This window comes from Solanum pennellii, chromosome 7 (genome assembly GCF_001406875.1).
Source record: "Solanum pennellii chromosome 7, SPENNV200".
NCBI lineage: Eukaryota > Viridiplantae > Streptophyta > Magnoliopsida > Solanales > Solanaceae > Solanum > Solanum pennellii.
The window spans coordinates 76,254,216-76,273,737 of record NC_028643.1 but is presented as its reverse complement, the minus strand read 5'-3'; the positions used below and the strand labels follow the sequence as shown (position 1 = coordinate 76,273,737).

Here is a 19,522-nt window from a genome sequence, read left to right as displayed (position 1 = left end):
TATATAGTAACTGAAACCAAATTAAACTGATACGTTTTCAACAATGCCAATAAGATACTTCGACTATTTGCTTCCTAATCAAAATTTAAACACCCATCTGTGTAATCTACACCAACAAAAAAGTAATGCAAAATCTGACTTCCAAAATTAATGGAAGATCCAATAACTTACTTAATTCAACTTGCTACCCTCGAAAGTGTGTGCAGTTTCAGACTACAAAAACTAAACTAGTCAACATTAGCGTAGTACTATACCCGAGAGAGTTAAAAGCTGCTGGACAACAGAAAATTCAGCGTGTACATCTGCAATCACTTTTGTATTCTCCTGAGTAATCTGTATTGGCCAAAGACATTCTTCTGCTGCCATTGATTTGGAATAAAGAATGACCGATGCAATGGAGGAGATAGTTCCCTGTCCAGGTATGGAAGTGCTGCAACAATCTGTACGCAAAACTCTTACAAGTTAATAACATGAAGCAGAGGGAGGGAGAGAGAGATGAGCTTTGTGATCATGAGCCAAGTACCTCCCATGTAGACATGTCACTCCCTCGCGTAGGATAAGGACGTTGAAGTTGCAGCTCTATCAGCAATGTGCATTGCTCAGGATCCTTAAGCTATAACATTATTAGCAAAAGAAGTCGAGTGTCATCTCATAGTCGAATACATTGCGCACTAAAAAAAAATGAGACTCTTTCTAGTTAAACATTATAGGAGAGTCTGCTTACATATTGCCTCTCTGATGCCTTGTTCTTATTATTGAAGTAAGATGGTGCTGCCGAGGTCCCACCCAAGCTAGAATTGAACGGAATTGGGAGAAGGCCTGTGAATCCATCATCCAGCCATCGAACTTGGCTCACATAATCAGGAATGAAGAAGGAAGACGGGAACCTGTGCCACTCACTACCAACGCAAAGGACAGAACCTGAACCAACATGGGGAAGTTCAAAATATACATGGGGAAATGGATACTGCATGCAACTTTCAGAACATGAAAAGATGATGTTACATCCAGCTTCATATACTAAACAAAGCACCAGAAATGCACCCATCTAGCAAGAACAGAATAAATGGAGAAGCAAGAACATAGCAGTAGATGTAAAATGGGGGGAAAATCACATACGGGTGTCCCGAGGAAACTTTTTGCTCACATTTGACAAATGCTCATATTTTTTTTGAGATAATGGAACCAAAACAACAAATGCTCATACTATAGGGCGTTAATCTAAAGACCAGATAAATGGAGAACCACATGGTAACAACAAATCAACGTCTCATATCTCGACCTGACACCTTTTTATTCCCATGTCCATCTAGGTTCAAATAATTAAATCAGGTATTTTCACTTTCAAGTTTCAACCCTATGCATTAAAATCACATCTTCGGCTCCAAAAAATCAGATTTAAAAGAGAAATCGTTTCACCTTCTCGGTTATCCAGTATTGGCAAAAGTTACTGGATAAAATTACTCTTTACAACAAAACTAAAGTTCCAATAAAAAATTATATGGTCCTTTTAATTCGACAAGTATCTTAATCCCGAGATCACACAATGCATGTCATCCTCTGAAGAAAGACTAATTCATGCATCAAGATTGATACACCATTCGTCAAAGTTAAAAGTTCTGAAGATGAACATTTAACAAGCATATAATCAACTTGCCATTAAACAGGCTAATCCTCACCTGGTCCAGCGTCATCATGGTAGTCCAAATGCTTGTAAATCTCAATAGGAGCTGAATAACCATTAATAAGTGAAAATGTCCGAGCATGGGAGACACAAAGAATCAAACCAAGAGCTAGAGGTCTGAGAATTTTCGCTATCTGCAAAAGCAAAGCAAGTGAAAACTATAGGCACTATTATTGAAGCTTGGCAATTTCTCTTTGGATATAGGGAACTACCTTAACTAGAGTGGATGTACCGTTGGGATTGTACTTATCCCTGAACAGATCAGGAAAGCTCTCAATCACAGCAGAAGCAGCAACACAGATAAGTGGATATATTGGGTACAGAAATCTGCACAGGCAGTAAACAATGAGTTGCTAAATCAGATTTTATTTGTAATTCATGTTACTTTCAATCTCAGAAGCAGTAAAACATAGCTTCATGTCTCTTGGCTACAGAAATGACTTTGACCAAGGAGTCCTGTCATGAGTCCAAGTTGTTTTAGCAATGACACTAGCATCTTCCAGGCAATTGTCATTTCTGGTAAAAAAAAAGATAATAGGTGGATTCCAGATAACCAGGAGAGACATAAAAATTCCAGACGGGATCGAATTTCAGTTTAGCACTGCAAAAAAAGATATCTGAAGAAGACAACGATAGCTTCACTGTTACTAAATAAGGATTTTAGTAGAGCATGTTGACCAAATATCTTTCCAGCTAGCACACTATTCATAGACGAGCCACTATAAAGGTCTTTTTGGGTTGAGCTCAGAAAATCAGGACTTTCAGCATAATATTCAAGTAGACATACATATGATATCTATATATTGTCGTGACAAGAAGAAAAACAGAAAGAGGATTAACCTTTCTTCTTTGTGTGACTGTAAGGACATAAAGGCGATCCAGAGATAGACAGGTGAAACAACAATGAGCAACTCAGGAGCATACTTCTTCTTAGCAACGGGTAGTATTGCTAAGAACAGTAGAGCAAACACAAAACAGAGGTTGAAATTGTTAAAGCCATTCCTCAAATAAAATGATGCCCCTTCAGTACCATAGAGATGACTTTCACCACCCCCTAAAACATTGTACACCAGCAAGTTGATAACAGAGGATGTCCACTTCTTATAGTAGTCGTAGTCAACAAGAACTGAGAGTACCTAGAACAATTTGTACACCAAGTCGAGTCATCAGGTGTTCCAGATAGGGAAAAAAGCATGTGAGCAGCACTAAAACAGATAAAGCCTATTACATTAAGTGATTTGAAATTTCGATATAGGACGACGGACTTGCATATTGAATTTTAGCAAAATGAACATTTGGTAGATGATCTCTTTGCATTACGGTAAGTATGAATAACTCTATACAATGGAAATTCATTACTTAGTTTTTGTTCCCCTAAAAGGGAACTTCCCAAATTTTAAGCTTGATACATGAAAACTCAACACAGTAGAAAACTTAATATGATATGATCAAACTTACCATAAGGACGATAGAAGTGACAACACCTGTAAGAAACACAGGTTTGAAGCTTTTAACCAGTGAGTAAATTGTCAGTGGAAGAAAAGCAAGGATCGAAAACGGCCAGCCCAGAATCACTCCAGTGGCAGCAACAGCAACTGCCATGGCAGGCTTATTAAATAGAAATAGTGCTGAAGAAAGAGACATGGCATACATTGAGAATGAACTCGGAAGGAAACCTGCGTAAAGGACACGTAATAGGTATTAGTATTATGAGAAAGTTGACACAGGGTATGACAAACAACATTAAGGAGTCACCCACACATATCTAGATCACATAGTATGAATGCACAGAGAATACAGCTGAAATTTAAAAAATCATTAAATTGTTCACCACCGGTAAATAAAAACCTCAAATATAGTTTACTGAAAGTAACACGCTCGTGCTTCATTAATTGTTTACCACCAACAAAGAAAAACCTCACACATAGTTTAGTGAGAAAACATACTCGTGCTGGCAAAGAAACAACCACTTGCTAAGCATAGCATTGCGAGTGCATATGATGCAAGACGCTTTCCATATTTACGGGAAAGGGCTACAACTAGAGCAGCATCACTGATGACAGACAGCCCTGCAAGAAAAATTCTCACAGCATAAAATACTCTCACCTGTCATGTTGAAAAATGGAGAAATTAGAGAATGAATAACTGAAATGAGTAATGATGATGTTATTATTCTTTTATATCAGTGAGTAATGATGAGTATTTCTGTGGAAATAAAAACAATATTCACCTTTTCCTCTCCAAACCACCAAGCAGCAGGCCAACCCACCAGTTTGTGAAGCAGAATATACAGATACGATCGCAAGGCAAACTGCGAACTGCAAAGACAAGTAACCAGACTTTGTAAAGTATTATCATAACAAGCTGAACTCTAGTAACTAAAAGGGTATAATACTAATATCATCAACCAGTCAACTGTACTTCAATCCCAAACAAAATTCAGGTTGGCTATAAGATTCCTTGATAACCATTACTCTCTATATGACCCTAAATTATTCCAATACCAGTTTTTGCTAATAAATATTCATCTAATAACGCCGGATTCTCTAGATCACACACATACCCCCACACTGGCACACAAGTCTCTGACCAAATTAGAGGACCCTCGTCAATCGTCGACCTAATGTACATGCAACAACAATGACTAAACCTTAACCTCAACTAGTTGATATCCTCTCTATGAAGAGTCGGCAGCCAAATCTCAAACTATATGTCTAGGCATATGTATCGAAGGAGGAAGCTACAAGTAAATTCCAGGATAGTTACATATTTAGATTGCAAATAAGGATTAGTGACTTAATACTGCATCAACTTTGTCTAATGGAGCAAAAAATTGATCATTTTAGGGGAAATTAAACCAAATCTTACACATCAGCTAAGAAAGATCATTCCAAAGCAATATTTGACAATGCTATCATTGTATAGTAAAGAATTGAAGATGGTGAAACCTGTATTCCCAAGTTTGGAAACCAGACTTGTAAAGCAAGTAGTGAAGAGGCTCCCAGTAATTGAACACCTCATCACAATCGTGAATAATATTTGACGTAGCGCTCATGTGCCTCAACATCCCTAGGCAAAGCAACGGCAGAAGCCAACCTAGTCCTCTATCGACGCCTTCATTTTCACCGTCCGATCTCTCCGGCTTATCCACCTTTGTATACGCCGGAGATGACGCCGTCTCCGGAGGATCCGACGTCAAAGCTCGTCTCTGCCTCGTCGCCATAGCTATTTCACTGCTTAGCTTCCCTTTTTCGTCTGTGTTTCAATTTTGTATTTTCTTCTCTACATTTGGCGGAGCGGTTCTTTTGCAGTTGAAAGGACCTTCCGGTTGATTTGAACCGGTTGGGAGAATCCGGTTCAGAGAGATCCTTTGCTTCTTCTTAAAGTTTAAAAGAAAATGATAACTATGGTCCCTTATGTTTAGTAAGTTCAAAATGATACATTAAAAATATTTTTGTGTAGATTTGGTCCTTTATGTTTGCTAAAAGCCAGTATATTTGTCTCCGTCACATATCAACAAACTTCGATTGTTAAATTTAAGGGAAAAACTCAAATATACTATCGAATTTTGAGAAAAGGCTTATCTATGCCATTTTCATTTGTAAAAAAACTCATCCATGTCATTACACTTTTAACGGATGATATAGAAGATGAGCATTTTTTCAAAGTTCGATAGCATATTTGAGTCTCGCTCTTTATGCCAATTAATACAATATTTGCTTGCTCCTTTTTATTATTTTTTTCATTTAAATAATACATCCATATATATTACTCGAGAAATGAACCTTCATAATAGTGAGATGGTTTTATTTTGTTTAAAACGATAAATACTATTAAATAGCATAAGACGAGCTTGAATGGAGATTCACAATTTCGTGAAATTTCATATAGCCGATTCAAGCTTGTTTAGGAATTAGAACAGAGATATTGTGGTTAAAGCTCAAGTAAAACCTAGACCTATTGCAAAGCATAAGGTGCTAAAACTGAAAGATTGGAACTGAGATTAATTGCAAAAAGCATTTGGTAAATGAAGAAAAGTACTCTTTTCCATCATAATTTTATTCAAGAAGCTACTAAACAAAGAGGGGAATAATTATTCATCCATTTTATGGAAGTTGCAAAAAAAAAAAAAAAAGAACTTAAGGATACATGATTCTTAATGTTCACTTTACCAACCATTAAAACATAAAAACATAGTAATAGATTTAACCAGTATTCTGCATTCCAGCAGCAATACCTTTCATGGTCAAGATGAGTGTGTCTTCCAAGCCGGGAGCATATTCGCTTTGTGGGTTCAGGCTCACGAGTTCAGCAGCAGGTTTCGATTCTATGTATTCCTTGGTAATGTGAGGCCTTGGAGTGACTTTGTACGTTGGATCACGAATCCTCTTTAGTGTGTAAGCTTGGCAGACATTTAAAGTAGTGATATAGGAATCACGCAGCCTGAGTCGTTGTTTTAAGGAGGGGTCGTTCTCCAGAAGTTCCTTGTGTCCAGCAACCTATACAAAAGAAACATAGATAACATGGATAATCAAGCATGATGAGTAAAAACGTATGTTAAGTGCGAGAACTTGGTCAAAAGTAATTTACCTTAAGCAGGAGGCTCTTTGTCTCCTCGTATTCAGACCTCAAAAGCTCACCGAAGGACCACAAATCTTCAGAAACCAGAAGCTTGTCGTATAAAGCAGCAATGCCGGGGTCTCCCTTGGCAAACACCATCTCAATCAAATCAGCAGTAACTCTAAAAAATGGCCATTTTTTGTGCATGTCCCGCAGCATATTGAGGTTTTTTTTATCCTTGTTAAGTGCATACTTAAATGCTGCCCCAAAGCCAAGCCAGACCGGCAGATGAAACCTAGTCTGGGTCCATGCAAAGATCCATGGAATGGCTCTAAGTGTTTCTATGCCTCCATTTCGTTTACGCTTTGATGGACGGCTACCAATGTTCATTCGACCATACTCCAGCTCGGGTGTTGCCTGCAATTGTGATCCAAAAGAAAAAATAACTTGTTAAAGTTGTAGAAATATTTGTTACCTTTTGGTAACACTTATTGTTAGATAAGTAATATAGTGCATTTTCGTAGCACACTGACCAGGCGGAAGTACTCGACAAATCGGGGTTCCTTGAATACTATTGACCTATACTTCTCTGTAGCAACGACAGAAATTTCATCCAGAAGTGCACGCCATTCTGGCTTTGGGGGGAAAGGTGGATACATTCCATGTTCTAGGGTGGCAGAAGTGAAACGTTGGAGTGTCCTAAAACACAAGTGTTCCTCCCCAAATGATTGCTCAATAACCTCACCTTGAACTGTTACGCGAAGAGATCCCTGAATCGTATCAGGTGGCTGAGATAATATAGCAAGATGGCTAGGACCACCTCCTCTTCCAACTGTACCACCTCTGCCATGGAACATAATTAGCTTCACGTCATATTGTTTGGCAACTTTTATAAGCTCCTCTTGAGCCTTATATAGCTGCCATGCTGCCGACAGCCGACCAGCATCCTTTCCAGAGTCTGAGTAGCCAATCATGACTTCTTGCTTCCCATTAATGCGGTTTTTGTACCACTCAATCGAAAAAAGACGTGCAATAGCAGCAGGAGCAGCCTCCAGATCATCCAATTTCTCAAAAAGTGGAACTACCCGTAAAGGTTGCTTCACGTGGCATTCACGCTGTAGAAGCTCAACAGCAAGCACATCAGATGGTGCAGTGGCCATTGAGATGATGTATGCCCCAAAGCAGTCTGATGGAAGTTCTGATATGACATGGAATGTATTCAAAACATCATCAATTTCTTCAGTTTTTGGTAGGTCGGGTCCAAATAGAGGTCGCTTGCCGCTGAGTTCAGAGAGAAGCCACTCTTGTTTACGTTCCTCAGACCACTCTCGATATGAACCAATTTCCAAGTGCTGGGTAATGGCATCAAGGACATCAGTGTGCCGATCCGACTCTTGTCTTATGTCAAGTCTCACAAGTGAGAGTCCAAAGGTAGAAACTTGTCGTAGAAAATCCAGAAGGCTTCCGTCAGCAATTGGTCGATCCCCACAAGCACAAAGAGATCTGTAGCAGAGCTCAAGAGGTTCCAAGAACTACACAAAATGTGCAACCACTTATATATTCAGGCAAAAGATTCAGTTTGTGGGGCAGAAAATCGAAATACATGCAATTCTGACAGAATACAAATGTGCATGCCAATGATTAAAAAATAACAAAGAGACGTGGCATATTCACTTCTCAAGTCCCTTTATCAGGAATAACACGTCAAGTTGAACAAAGAATAACAATGCTGCTTAATTTTAGATGCTTCACATTTACAAATAAGGCATGGGAAACAAAGAACAAGAAAGATAACAAAATAACGAAATATTTCATAAGAGTAGTGGAGTGAACCCATCATCCACAGAAAACCATTAGGCACTGGGCCACTGGCCCTTAGGGATTTCTCTGTTATGAAAAAATACTAACAATAATGAAGTGTTGCACACCTGCTCGATGTTAGTATATGTTGCTTCCTCAGGAATTTCAGAGAACCCATTGGATAACAGTTGGCGAGTACGCTCACGTGTATGATATAGCTTATCTCTCACATCACCAATAATTACACGATATGGTTCACTTGGAGGAACTTGTTTCCAGAATTCTACATCAAAAGTAAATTTTGAAGGTCAAGAGTAATGCAATTGCTCTGTTCAGCAGAGGTACAGAGAAAAATTCATGCAGCCTCTGAAGACTGACTAAAGTACCAGACGCTGAAAATCTTTTCTTTTCAAAATCATAGACAACAACGTGCATTTTTCTCACTTGAAATGGAAAACATGCAAAAGATTACCTTAAATCAGTACTCTGAGCAGTGCTACTAAATTTATACGGAACAAGCAAGTTATTTTACTTAGCATTCATGCTAGATACCTATATAGTGTTTTTCGTCTCTCTTTAATGAACGGTGTAGTTCATCTGCCCGATCACGAAGCTCGTCATTGCAACGCCACATAGATAACTGAAATAACATTCTAGTTATAATCATCTACAGGGAGTAGAAAATGATGGCAACTTTTCAATATCGACAACAAAGAATTATGCAAACGTTGTAAATTACCTCAAACATTAGATCATCTATCTGAGAGTAGTACAAATTCGCTGCCATCATTCGGGCCAATAAGCAAACATCTCTAGTGACCTCAGGAGTTACTCTTGGATTACCTGCATTTAGTGGCAGACATATCCTGAGTGACTGATGGAAGAAGTATTTACATGATCTTCTATCAAAAGAATCTATGAAGCAATATCTTTAGAAGATAAAAAGCTTTGATTCCGTCCAATGCCCTTCAAAATTTATCACGATTCAAATACCAAAGGTTTTTACGTTCTCTACAGCCAACTAAAGTAGCTGAAAACAACATTGTTAAGAGGAGAGGAAATGTACCATCACGGTCGCCACCCATCCAAGACGAGAACTGAATGAGAGGAGCATTATAAGGAACTCGTTCATCAATCCCAATGCTTTTAAGAGCTGTGTCTACACGTCGTAGAAACTTCGGAACACCGTTCCAAATTGTTTCATGGAAGTAACTCATTCCAGCTCTCATTTCATCTTGTGGTGTTGGAGGAGTCCTTCTGATTTCATCAGTGCGGAAAGCAGCTTGAATCTGCAGTATTGGTAAGCAGGATGCATTGTGAGAAGACAACATATCCGTCTTACACAAACATTATAATTCACAGAATGTTCAAGTTCGAAGCTTTAATCCCATATAATTTCTTCTCAAGTGTTGCTTGTATAGTGTGAGAAAGAAAAAAATTTGAGCAGTGCTTCAATTTCATTGTATTCATGTAACATAGTATGCCAAGAAGTACTCAATATTTCCAAACTAAACTTCAGTCATCCGTCACATTTTCCACAAGTATCATGACAAATGGAAAAGGTGAACAGAAAATGGTAGAATCATTGTAAGGAATCCTCGTATTCATATAAAGGACATCTCATTTCTCAAACCTACAGTTATATAGAATTATTTTGTTTGGAGATGAAATTTGACTTCCTAGCAACTGAAACGACGGAATGGTTGCTATGTCTTTTAGTCGAAATGACGTCTCTCTGTTGGGAATAGACCAAATAAGGGGTGAGAGATGAAGACAACTTGATAGGAGATTAAAGCACCCTTATATTTGCTTTAAGAGCTTCACAGTCTACAGAAAAGCATCAAAATTTGAAGAAGCAAAATGATATTTATATCAATGCAGCCAGAAGGTGCACACCGATACTTACCTCCCTCTCTAAAGCTTCATCCAGCTCCTCTTTATCGTCGGGTGTAATGTCTTTAGCATACAACTGAGACAAGCAATTGCGGATCCTAAACAGTAGAAAAGTCAGCACTTAAGAAGTAAAACAACTGAACAAAAAGGGAAAAAGAAGACTTACATGAGTTATGACTAATACGATAGAAATAATAAATAAACAAAATTCAAACTTGTAAAAAAATGTATAATAAAAGATGTGAATTTCTGAAGTGTAAAATCTTAAGACCAGACCTTGCATGCTTCTGAAGCAAAGATCTTCGGATAGCTTGAGTCGGATGAGCAGTAAAGACCAAATCCACAGTCTGATTCTTCAGAGCATTAAAAACTTCTCGAGGAGACTTGTTCAAGTTCACTACAAGTCTCTTGAGTGTTTCTTCAATGTCGGATTCAGTCATCAAGTTGCTCTCATCTGAAAGTTCGCCCTTTTTCGACTTTGCCCTCCCACTGTTGGCAATCTGAACCTCCTCAGCCAAGTTGGCCATGTTAAGCATGTGGGAAATCGATTTAGCAACAACAATTGAATCCCCTGGATCCAAAGTTGTCAACACACTGCCAAGCTCCTCCAGCTTCTTCTTATCACGCGTGTTTTCATACTCAGCAGAAAGCTCATAACATTCTTGGACCTAAAATCACATCAACAAAATCCAGCATTATCAAAGGCGAAAGAGTAAAAATGTTCTAAAGTCTGTCGGGGCTTTACGCAGGAATGGAGAAAAAAAATACTACAAAATATGCTTGTGTCGTCCAAGACAAATAAATATACGAATTTATTTCAAACATATCAACAAAGAAATTGGATTTCGCTCATTGGCAAGGAAAAATATATGCTTTAGAGCCTTGATAATGACACTAAAGTGCCCACTAATATTAGCGAGGCAAAACACTTGACATGTTTTTGCACCTCACTTCACGGATTAATCACACTTTAAGCGCACCTTTGATAATACTAAGAAATCACCACTATTAAAGATACAAAATGTTCAACTGAGACTATAGTACTATTTTTTTTTATAAACTTCTTTTTTATAACAATCGTGCACACACCTCGACTAATTCCACAGAATACCTATCACCTCCCACCATTTCACTCACCACTACGTCATACATAATACTATAACACATAAAAATCAAATCTTTAGCTAAAACACAGTTAAAAAAAAGATTGAAATTTTGAAATGCATAAACATACTGTTGTTTTGATACCCTCTCCATGCAAATCCTCAAGAATATCAAGAAATCGATCCAAAAGCAAAGCATCATACTCAACAAGCTTATCATCTTCAGACACCTTCATAGGTACCAAAAGCCTCATCTGTGCATCTATAGATGCAAATTTCTCCAAATTACGAGTAGCCATCAACCCCCTTTTTACTCCAACTACAAAATCAAAATCCTGCAAAAAATTATTTTTAAAAAAAATAAATAAAAAAGTGGGACACAACAGAAAGATCATAATTTTTTAATACAAATTACCCCATCAAAACAGAATATTTTTTTAAAAAAAAGGGATTTTAAAGGGTCCACATGAAACAGAAAAAAAGATCAAATTTTGAGCATATGGCAATGAAAAAAAGAGTATTATAAATAATGGGGTACCTGAATCTTGATATATTTCAGAACCCAGATGATGAAGAAAGGAAAAAAAGAAGCTTTTTTCCAGTAAGAAAAACAAAAATCAGATCTTTTTTTTTTTTTACTTAGAAAAATGATTTGGTTTTTGCTTTGTTTGTTTAAGGGATTTGTGATCTAAAGAGACAATTGTTCACTATATAATAAGCTCTTTCACTCTGCTTTGTCACTTTTTCATTTCATGGTACGTATGTATTATATAGACGATTTATATTAAATTTATTTCGTTCGCTTTTACTTATTCACTTGCGTATTTTTAGTTCTTAATGAATATTTTTTATTCAATCTTATTTATCTGATTTAAACTTTGAATGATTCTTTTAAAAAAATGGACGTACATATATTATCATAATAAATTAATGTTTAATATTAAATTTTAAAAAATAATTTTAAAAATAAATAAATGATTATAAGGTAATGAAGAAAAATTAATGACATGCATATTTAGTAATTCACTATACACGTATTAGTTAGTCTATAATCTTTAATTAATTTGGAAAATAATTTGAAATTTGTAAAACACTTAGGTATTAAATAATTCATTTTTAATATAGTGGATAAATAAAAGTAAACGATGGATTAAGTATATGAATCGATTGTAAATTTTACTGATTTCAAGCATTTACTCAAGAGAATGGTCAAATAGAAATTGATTAACGGTTCAAAAATGTGAATATACCAATATGAGATGTGTGACGAAGAAATTTTCCAACTAAATAGTAAGCGCACCCTAAATACTTGCACTTATTCAATTAAAAATATAAATTTTACTAGTTTCACGCATTTACTCAAGAGAATAATCAAACATGAATTGATGAACGATTCAAAAATGTGAATATATCAATATCAAATGTGTAAGGAAGAAATTTTCTAACTAAATAGTAAACCCACCCTAAATACTTGCACTTGTTCAATTAAATTCTTATTCATAATTTTAATCTGAATTAAATATTAAATCTAAATGAACTCATAACTTATCCTTCATGTTATCTCGTAGAGTCGTCTCTACATGGAATATTGTCGATATTTTGAATTATCTTAATTACCATAATCATTTTCTGAAGTTTGAACTTGAAATCTTTAAATATCGAGATCTCGACCATCTTATCATAATTCATTTTAATTGTTGCTTTAGGAGGGAGGGGGAGGAGCTATGTAAAATTAAAGATTAAATTATCCATTCAACGAGAAATTACATTATTTACTCATATTAAACTTATTTTTTTTATGTATAAATAGTAAAATCTCATTTAATTTTTTCTTATGTTTATTGACTTGTTTATATTATGAAATTCGTTTAATGACAATTCTATACCCCATATTCATTATTGGTTTCTTTTCTGAGCATAACATTGCCAAATCACCAAGAAAATCAATATAGAAAAACACGTCTAATTAAAGCACAAAGTGACAACTCCAACAACCTCACTATTTTAATTTGAGAATAATACAATAATTTATAGATGAAATGTCTCTATTTTAATAATTTTATATTGATGTATAGGACAAAAATAGACGAGACACGTGTTCAAGTTAACAACAAACACGTGTACGGTGGAGTGTGCAATAGTCATGAAACACCGAACTAGAAAGCATGTATATATATTTTGTAATAGAGAAAAGACATAAAATCACTATTAAAGTTATTTTTAATTTTAAAAAGATATTTTAATTTTGTGGGTGTCGTATTACTTCATTAAACAATTTTAAAATAGAATGTATACTCCATTTTTCACTCAATACCACTTATACAAAAATATTTGTATGTCACGTACTAATAGACACTTGCCACGTGTTAAAAATATTTTTTAATTTTTTTTTACGTAATTTCTTTGTATTGTTTTTTCCTTTTTCTCTTTCTTCTTCACCTCAACTTTGTTCTTTCTTTTTCTCTTTCTTCTTCACCTTTCTCATTTTCTTTGTGCTTCAAGAATCTTCAAATCCATTGTGGTTGAACAGATTTCGCAGCAGCACTATCAATTTTCAGTTAAATTACTATCAATTAATTTATTTATGAAAAGAAATATCGTTAAATAATTAAAATCTAAATACTCAAATATTATCAAGTCAAAATCTGACATTTAAATCACCACCTTCTCCAACTCTTACTTCGAAGTTGAATTTTTCATAGTTTAACTACTCCCAAATTCCAATCTTAATTTGTAAGAGAGAAAAAAAATATTAAACTAATTTGTTTTTCAAAAAAAAACTCAATAACATTAATTAAAAAAAACGCCAGAAATGAAAAAGAGAAAAAGAAATGAAGGAAGATATGGATATTCAAGAAACATGGGTAAGCTAATAATGGTAGGGAAGATGAGAAAAAAGATTTGAAAAATTAACAACTATTCTTAATAAAGTTAAAAAAATAATTAATACATGAGTTTTTATATTCTTTTTAATAAGGCAAATTGAAAGTGTCAAATGGCAATTTTACATTGGTATGAAGCTGTATCAACAGTGCTTCACGCGCCCATATGCTGTGACAACACGAGTGGTGTTAAAATTAGTCAAAATGGTATATTTATTGTAGATTTAGATAATTTCGTGGGATAATAGGACACTCCAAAGTTAAAGCGTCTTTTTGAAAATTCAAAACAATTTTGATGGTGATTTTATGTCTTTTCTCTTTGTAATATATAGAGTTCTTAAATTGATGTTCATGAAAGAACATGATCGTTATAAAAAGTTGTCATATGTTCATGAAAAAATACAATTTTGGTGAAAAGATATCTCTTAATTAAATTCTATATATATAAAGATTCTTTAGAAGTAGCCTAAGAAAAATATGCATGAATAAATTAAGGAATTCGTTTACATTTTCCCCAATATATATAAACAAACAATATCTCCTTAAAGAAAGTAATTACATATCTCAAAGCCATTTTCTTCTTCAATCATATTTATATTAATTTTTCTAACATATTTTGCCTCGAAGGAGTGAAAGCGAATCGAGTCTCAAATAAGAGGAAAATACACTTAATTTCTTTCCTTAAGCTAATCTCTTCTATCACGTTTTTATATTTCTATATGCTATTAAGAAAAGATAATCTACATGATCTGTAATTATAAACCCGAAATTCTTTGAATTTCAATATCATTTGCTGGAGTGTTTCATACTTTAGTTGGAAATAATTTGTCCATAAACTTTTTCCATGTTAAAAGATTAGCAAAATATAAATAATAATCAAAGATAACTAAAGCAAAATAGTGAAAAAGACATGAACCATATAATTTTTTTTAAAAAAAGCATTGACGAGTGATATTTAACATGATAATTTAATGAACTATTTGCAATAATTGATGACTTATTTGATCATGTTACAAAATATCAACTTATCATTAGTCCTCGAAGCTAAAAAAATTTTAGGCGCAAGAAGTGTTTACATCTAATACTTCTTCTGTCTCAATTAGTCAATTTATATTATATCATTTAAATTTTGATAATTAACTATTTTAAGTTAATCGTAAATTTAAAGATAGAATTTTAAAGACTTTTAAAAATTATATAAAAAAATATTATTTTAAATTACGATAATTGACTATTGAAATTATTTAAAACATATTAACAAAATTACATGTCAAAAAATTCAAAAATTATTAGCTAAAAGCAAGGAATTGAGTACTCTTAAACTTAAAACCTTTAAAATAAACAAAATAATGCAAAAACATTTAAACAAATTTAAATGTTTAATCTTTTTGTTGGCTCAGTCGTTTTGTTTTTTTTTTTTCTAAAAAAGTTAAATCTTTTTTTCCTCATAATTTCCTTTTTCCCTTTTTGTTAGTTTATCTTCTTCCTTTTTGTCCCTTTGTCTATTTATTTAAAAATAAAAGCAAAATACAAAGATAAAAATATTAGCTAACTTTTGTAAAAATTTAACAAAAATCCATGACAAATAAATAATTAGACTAAGATAAGAACTAATTAAGAAAAATATTAAAATCACATGCAGATTATTAATGTACAAAATGATGATTCATATTATGTCTAAACAAATTAAAATCATAATTTCATATCACATATTTAAACGAGCCCTAAAAAATTGCAACTTCATCCCTTTAACTCTTACTACATTACAAGACATCTCTCACAAACGATCCATATTTAATATTGCAAACTCCACCCCTTATTTGAGTCTTTATAAATTCTTGTTACATTACATTACCAAACTAAAGTTTGTGCAAAATAAGAGGAGCACCATACTGAGGCTGCATGGTTACTAAGGATTTAGGAGCATGTGTGTAAGATGGAGACAATTCAAAAGAGAAGCTTTGTAGGATCATACACAAAGCCATCTTTGCTTCTAACATGGCAAAATTTTGTCCAATGCATATTCTTGGACCCCATGAAAATGGAAAATATGTAACTTTACCTTTTGTTGCACTTGATATTCCTTCTCTAAATCTCTCTGGATTGAACTCGTTTGCATCGTCACCCCATATATCTTTATCATGATGCAATAAAATCATTGGCAATGAGACTAGTACACCAGCTGGTAGACACAATTCTCCTAATACTATGTCTTCGTTAACCTGTCGATTAAGTGTTATTAATGGGGGATATAGCCGTAATGACTCGTACAAGATCATTGTTACCTGCAAAAAAAATGCTTCTCCTTTAGGTATATATCTTAGCATGAATTCACTAGAGTACTAAAGTTAGGTCCTCAGTAAACTGAAGTTGCGTTATGCCTTGTCTAATCACCTCTACCAAGTACTACTTCTGTTTTTAGATGAAGTAAACCAAAAATAAATAAAAATAAAAACAGAATACTCACAACTTTTAGATGATTTAATCCATCAAAATCTGGTTTCCGACTCTCAAACACTTGCAAGACTTCTACTCTAGCCTGTGTCTGCCAATCTTGATACCGACTCAACAACACCAGAGTCCACACGAGTAAGACTGATGTAGTTTCTTGGCCAGCAAAATAGAATAACTTGCATTCTTCGATGACTTCTTCGATGCTCATTCCAAAATCCTTGTTTCCGTGCTGTTCAATTTCTTTGAAATTTGATTCAAGCAATATGCCTAACAGATCCTCATTATTATCGGCATTCCCTGCTTTCATTGCCTTCATTCTTTTATCGATGATACCTTTAACTGAGGTCCGGACTTCGTTTTTTATTTCCTTCATTCTTCTGTTCCTCTTTGTTGGCAAAAATCTTAGAAATTATATTATAAGACAGAAAACCAAAATGCATTAATTAGATGAAGTAAAAGCTATGTGCATCTCCTAATGAACTTTGTAGTTTATAATAGAGCACTTTGGCTCTATGTTGTTCCGACTCTCCAAAAAAACGTTACTGCACCCATGTCGGATCCTCCAAAAAAACGCTATTTTTGGAGGATCGGAATTCCAACCGTCATCATTTTTGAAGAGTTTGAACAACATAGCTGTGACTAAAGTTTTCCAATTCCTAGGATAAATTAATTTACCTCCGTCCTGGGATATAAACTTCACGTACAGCGTCGATAAAATTCTGAGCTTGTTCCGTTTGAAGTTCAAAAATCTTTCTACCTTCTTCATAACTACTTCCAAAAGCTGTCCTAGAGATTACATCACAAGTTAATTGCTGAAGGTGAGGCCATACATCTATCTCACGAGAGCTGCCAAGTGGAACAGCATCTTCCCATTTGCTCAGCATTTCAGTACAGCTCAAGTGAAAAGCTGGGAGCATATGCTGTTCGACAAATGTCAATGGCACAACACTTAAAACAGAATTAGCTAATACAGATATAGTGATACCATCAGTATCTAGTTCGATAAAAAAGAACAGAGTTCAAAAATAACAAATAAGGCGAAACACGGTCAGGAATATTACAAATCTCTTTATAATAAAAAGAGATCCATAATACATCTAAGACATTACACCACAAATGTAGCCAGAGAAGCAAGAGTGAGCATTTTATAGTTTAGTGGATGAAAAAACTAGAACATTGAACGATGATGCAGACGAGATTTGACACTGAAGAACCATAAGACCCTTCTATACTTGTCTAACTCAAGTTAAATATCAGGATTTACTTGCAATAGTCATATGCAGAATACGTAAAAATTTAGATTGAAAGATAAGGATAGTGAATCAAAGGGGATATAAAGACTTGAAGAGAGCAGTAGCTAAAGAAGCAAGAGCATCCGTCATGTCCGAGCATAATAATTTCTAGTTGACCAATCACAAAGTTTGAAGGAGGGCGCGGAAGAAAAGCAACCTTAAGCTTCTCTAGATGGAAAGCGGGATTGATAATTTTTCTATGTTTGGCCCATTTATCTTCTTCATAGGTTGCTAGTCCTTGTACCAATAATGCTGCAAATGGATTTCCACCGGGCTTTTGATACAAATAGGTTTTCGAGAGTACTTCCTTAATAAGCTCAGGGTCCATGATTATTACTTGTGGTTTTGGACCCAACCATATAAAACATTTTTTCCCTGCAAGCATATGTCTCAGGATTACTACTAGTACAAATCATTCTCAATTAAATCAGCTTTATTAATCACAATCATTGTTTGATTCACTTTAAGAACCAAAAATGTGTATATCCTTACGATAATAGGTATGTGGCGGTAATACTTAAACCAGGACCTCTGTAAAGATACGACACCTGAGTCTAACTCAACTGCAAAAGTTAGCTCATGAGAAAAGGATTATCCAAGCCCATAGCCATATAAGCAGACCACCAGTCTAATCCCCAACCAATATGACACTTTGACCTATCCTAAAACTAAAATGTGGGAATAGGGATTCAAACTCGGCCAGACTGGGCAAATTAAGCCCTTTTCACCACTGTGCCATGGGTCACACTTGTGTTAGTGGAGTCAAAAGTTAATATATAGATATAAAATTTAAAAAACTGATTATATATATATATATGGTGTTATTTATGAACCCACTTGACCCTCTGTGGGTGCGCCCCCTGCATCCCTATCACGCCTAGGCCTAACTATAGTGTGGACCGATGCTCAAACGGGGATGGGCCCGACTCTGATACTACAACTGACCTTAACTCAACCAAAAGCTAGCTCATGAGAAGGGAATTGTCCAAGCCCATAGCCATATAAGCAGACCACCAGTCTAATCCCTAACCAATATAGCACTTTGACCTATCCTAACACCCCTATCATGCCTAGGCCCAACTAGAGTGTTGTGTGATGCTCAAAAGGGGATAAACCTGGCTCTAATACTACAACGTGCAAAGATATTACATTGGGCTTAACTCAACCAAAAGCTAGCTCATGAGAGGAGGATTGTTCAAGTCCATATAAATAGACTTTGACCCACTATAACAACCTCTACCTACTCGTATATCAAATTATGATTGACCAAAAAGTTTAAAATACAGTGTAACTCTACGAGTGCGGTCTAGAGAAAGTATAGTAATAAGCAAAGTATATAGGAGTACCATATTTCTTGATGGTCTCAAGAAAGAAAGGCACCAATCTTGGAGCTATATCATCAGACAAATTCATAGGTTTTGAACTAGCTTCCCTAATCATTCCAATAAAATCATTCAAATCCCCATACAATATTTTGTAAGAATTCCCATTTAGCCCTTGTTTCCTCAACAAATTCTCCAACTTCTTTGGATGGAACCAAACCCAATTTAGTACTTTCCATAGACACACAAACAGAGCAATTGCTATGGCAGAACAACACACTCTTACTAATATTTGAATTTTGTCCATTTTGTTTGAGTTGAATTTGTGTGTCAAAAAGAAGAGTATTATTTATATCTACTATGTAACGACGTCGTCACCAATGATGAGCAAAGGTAAATAAGTGTTTTCGTAATTATCCAAGACATCGTGAGTGGCTCTGATTTTATCTTATTTTTTAAATTATTTTCGTTTATTTTTACTTGTTATTTCGTATTCTAACATTCATAATTTTAATTTTAAAAATTAAAAAGA

At 34.8% G+C, this 19,522-nt stretch overlaps 3 protein-coding genes across 4 annotated transcripts; all 3 read right to left on the bottom strand.

Moving 5' to 3' along the window:
* Nucleotides 1-11: 11 nt before the first annotated feature.
* On the bottom strand, nt 12-5,039 carry LOC107025926 (dol-P-Man:Man(6)GlcNAc(2)-PP-Dol alpha-1,2-mannosyltransferase). The gene is made up of 10 exons (XM_015226717.2): nt 4,633-5,039; nt 3,915-4,002; nt 3,631-3,790; nt 3,143-3,360; nt 2,525-2,820; nt 1,897-2,011; nt 1,680-1,818; nt 725-921; nt 524-613; nt 12-440 (listed from the first exon to the last, which is right to left on the bottom strand). The coding sequence occupies exons 1-10, from the start codon at nt 4,905-4,907 to the stop codon at nt 309-311; spliced, it is 1,710 nt and encodes a 569-aa protein (XP_015082203.1). The 5' UTR covers nt 4,908-5,039; the 3' UTR covers nt 12-308.
* A 648-nt stretch (nt 5,040-5,687) lies between these two features.
* On the bottom strand, nt 5,688-11,788 carry LOC107024206 (phosphoenolpyruvate carboxylase-like). Of its 2 annotated transcripts, none has more exons than XM_015225130.2 (11): nt 11,579-11,788; nt 11,172-11,375; nt 10,214-10,605; nt 9,951-10,035; nt 9,111-9,333; nt 8,784-8,887; nt 8,597-8,684; nt 8,173-8,327; nt 6,778-7,776; nt 6,275-6,661; nt 5,688-6,183 (listed from the first exon to the last, which is right to left on the bottom strand). In XM_015225130.2, exons 2-11 carry the CDS (start codon nt 11,337-11,339, stop codon nt 5,890-5,892), a joined length of 2,895 nt encoding a protein of 964 aa, XP_015080616.1. In that variant the 5' UTR covers nt 11,340-11,375; nt 11,579-11,788; the 3' UTR covers nt 5,688-5,889. The 2 variants fall into 2 exon arrangements, with proteins under 2 accessions (XP_015080616.1, XP_015080617.1); XM_015225131.2 differs by having other exon boundaries at nt 5,713-6,183; nt 11,172-11,359.
* Nucleotides 11,789-15,598: 3,810 nt separating this feature from the next.
* LOC107025785 (cytochrome P450 CYP72A219-like) lies at nt 15,599-19,351 on the bottom strand. Its single transcript, XM_015226529.2, has 5 exons — nt 19,015-19,351; nt 17,826-18,043; nt 17,052-17,296; nt 16,390-16,777; nt 15,599-16,207 (listed from the first exon to the last, which is right to left on the bottom strand). The coding sequence occupies exons 1-5, from the start codon at nt 19,295-19,297 to the stop codon at nt 15,782-15,784; spliced, it is 1,560 nt and encodes a 519-aa protein (XP_015082015.1). The 5' UTR covers nt 19,298-19,351; the 3' UTR covers nt 15,599-15,781.
* Nucleotides 19,352-19,522: the final 171 nt, after the last annotated feature.

Excerpts from the sequence above, each read along its gene's own strand:
- LOC107025785 (XM_015226529.2), bottom strand. The coding sequence starts at position 19,297 with ATGGACAAAATTCAAATATTAGTAAGAGTGTGTTGTTCTGCCATAGCA. Across the intron at positions 17,297-17,825 it reads TCCATCTAGAGAAGCTTAAG|CATATGCTCCCAGCTTTTCA; the intron begins GTTGCTTTTCTT and ends TTTGTCGAACAG. Across the intron at positions 16,208-16,389 it reads GATTAAATCATCTAAAAGTT|GTAACAATGATCTTGTACGA; the intron begins GTGAGTATTCTG and ends TTTTTTTTGCAG.
- LOC107024206 (XM_015225130.2), bottom strand. The coding sequence starts at position 11,339 with ATGGCTACTCGTAATTTGGAGAAATTTGCATCTATAGATGCACAGATG. Across the intron at positions 10,036-10,213 it reads TTGCTTCAGAAGCATGCAAG|GATCCGCAATTGCTTGTCTC; the intron begins GTCTGGTCTTAA and ends TCTACTGTTTAG. Across the intron at positions 8,888-9,110 it reads GATGGGTGGCGACCGTGATG|GTAATCCAAGAGTAACTCCT; the intron begins GTACATTTCCTC and ends CACTAAATGCAG.
- LOC107025926 (XM_015226717.2), bottom strand. The coding sequence starts at position 4,907 with ATGGCGACGAGGCAGAGACGAGCTTTGACGTCGGATCCTCCGGAGACG. Across the intron at positions 1,819-1,896 it reads GTACATCCACTCTAGTTAAG|ATAGCGAAAATTCTCAGACC; the intron begins GTAGTTCCCTAT and ends TTGCTTTTGCAG. Across the intron at positions 922-1,679 it reads CCATGATGACGCTGGACCAG|GTTCTGTCCTTTGCGTTGGT; the intron begins GTGAGGATTAGC and ends ATGTTGGTTCAG.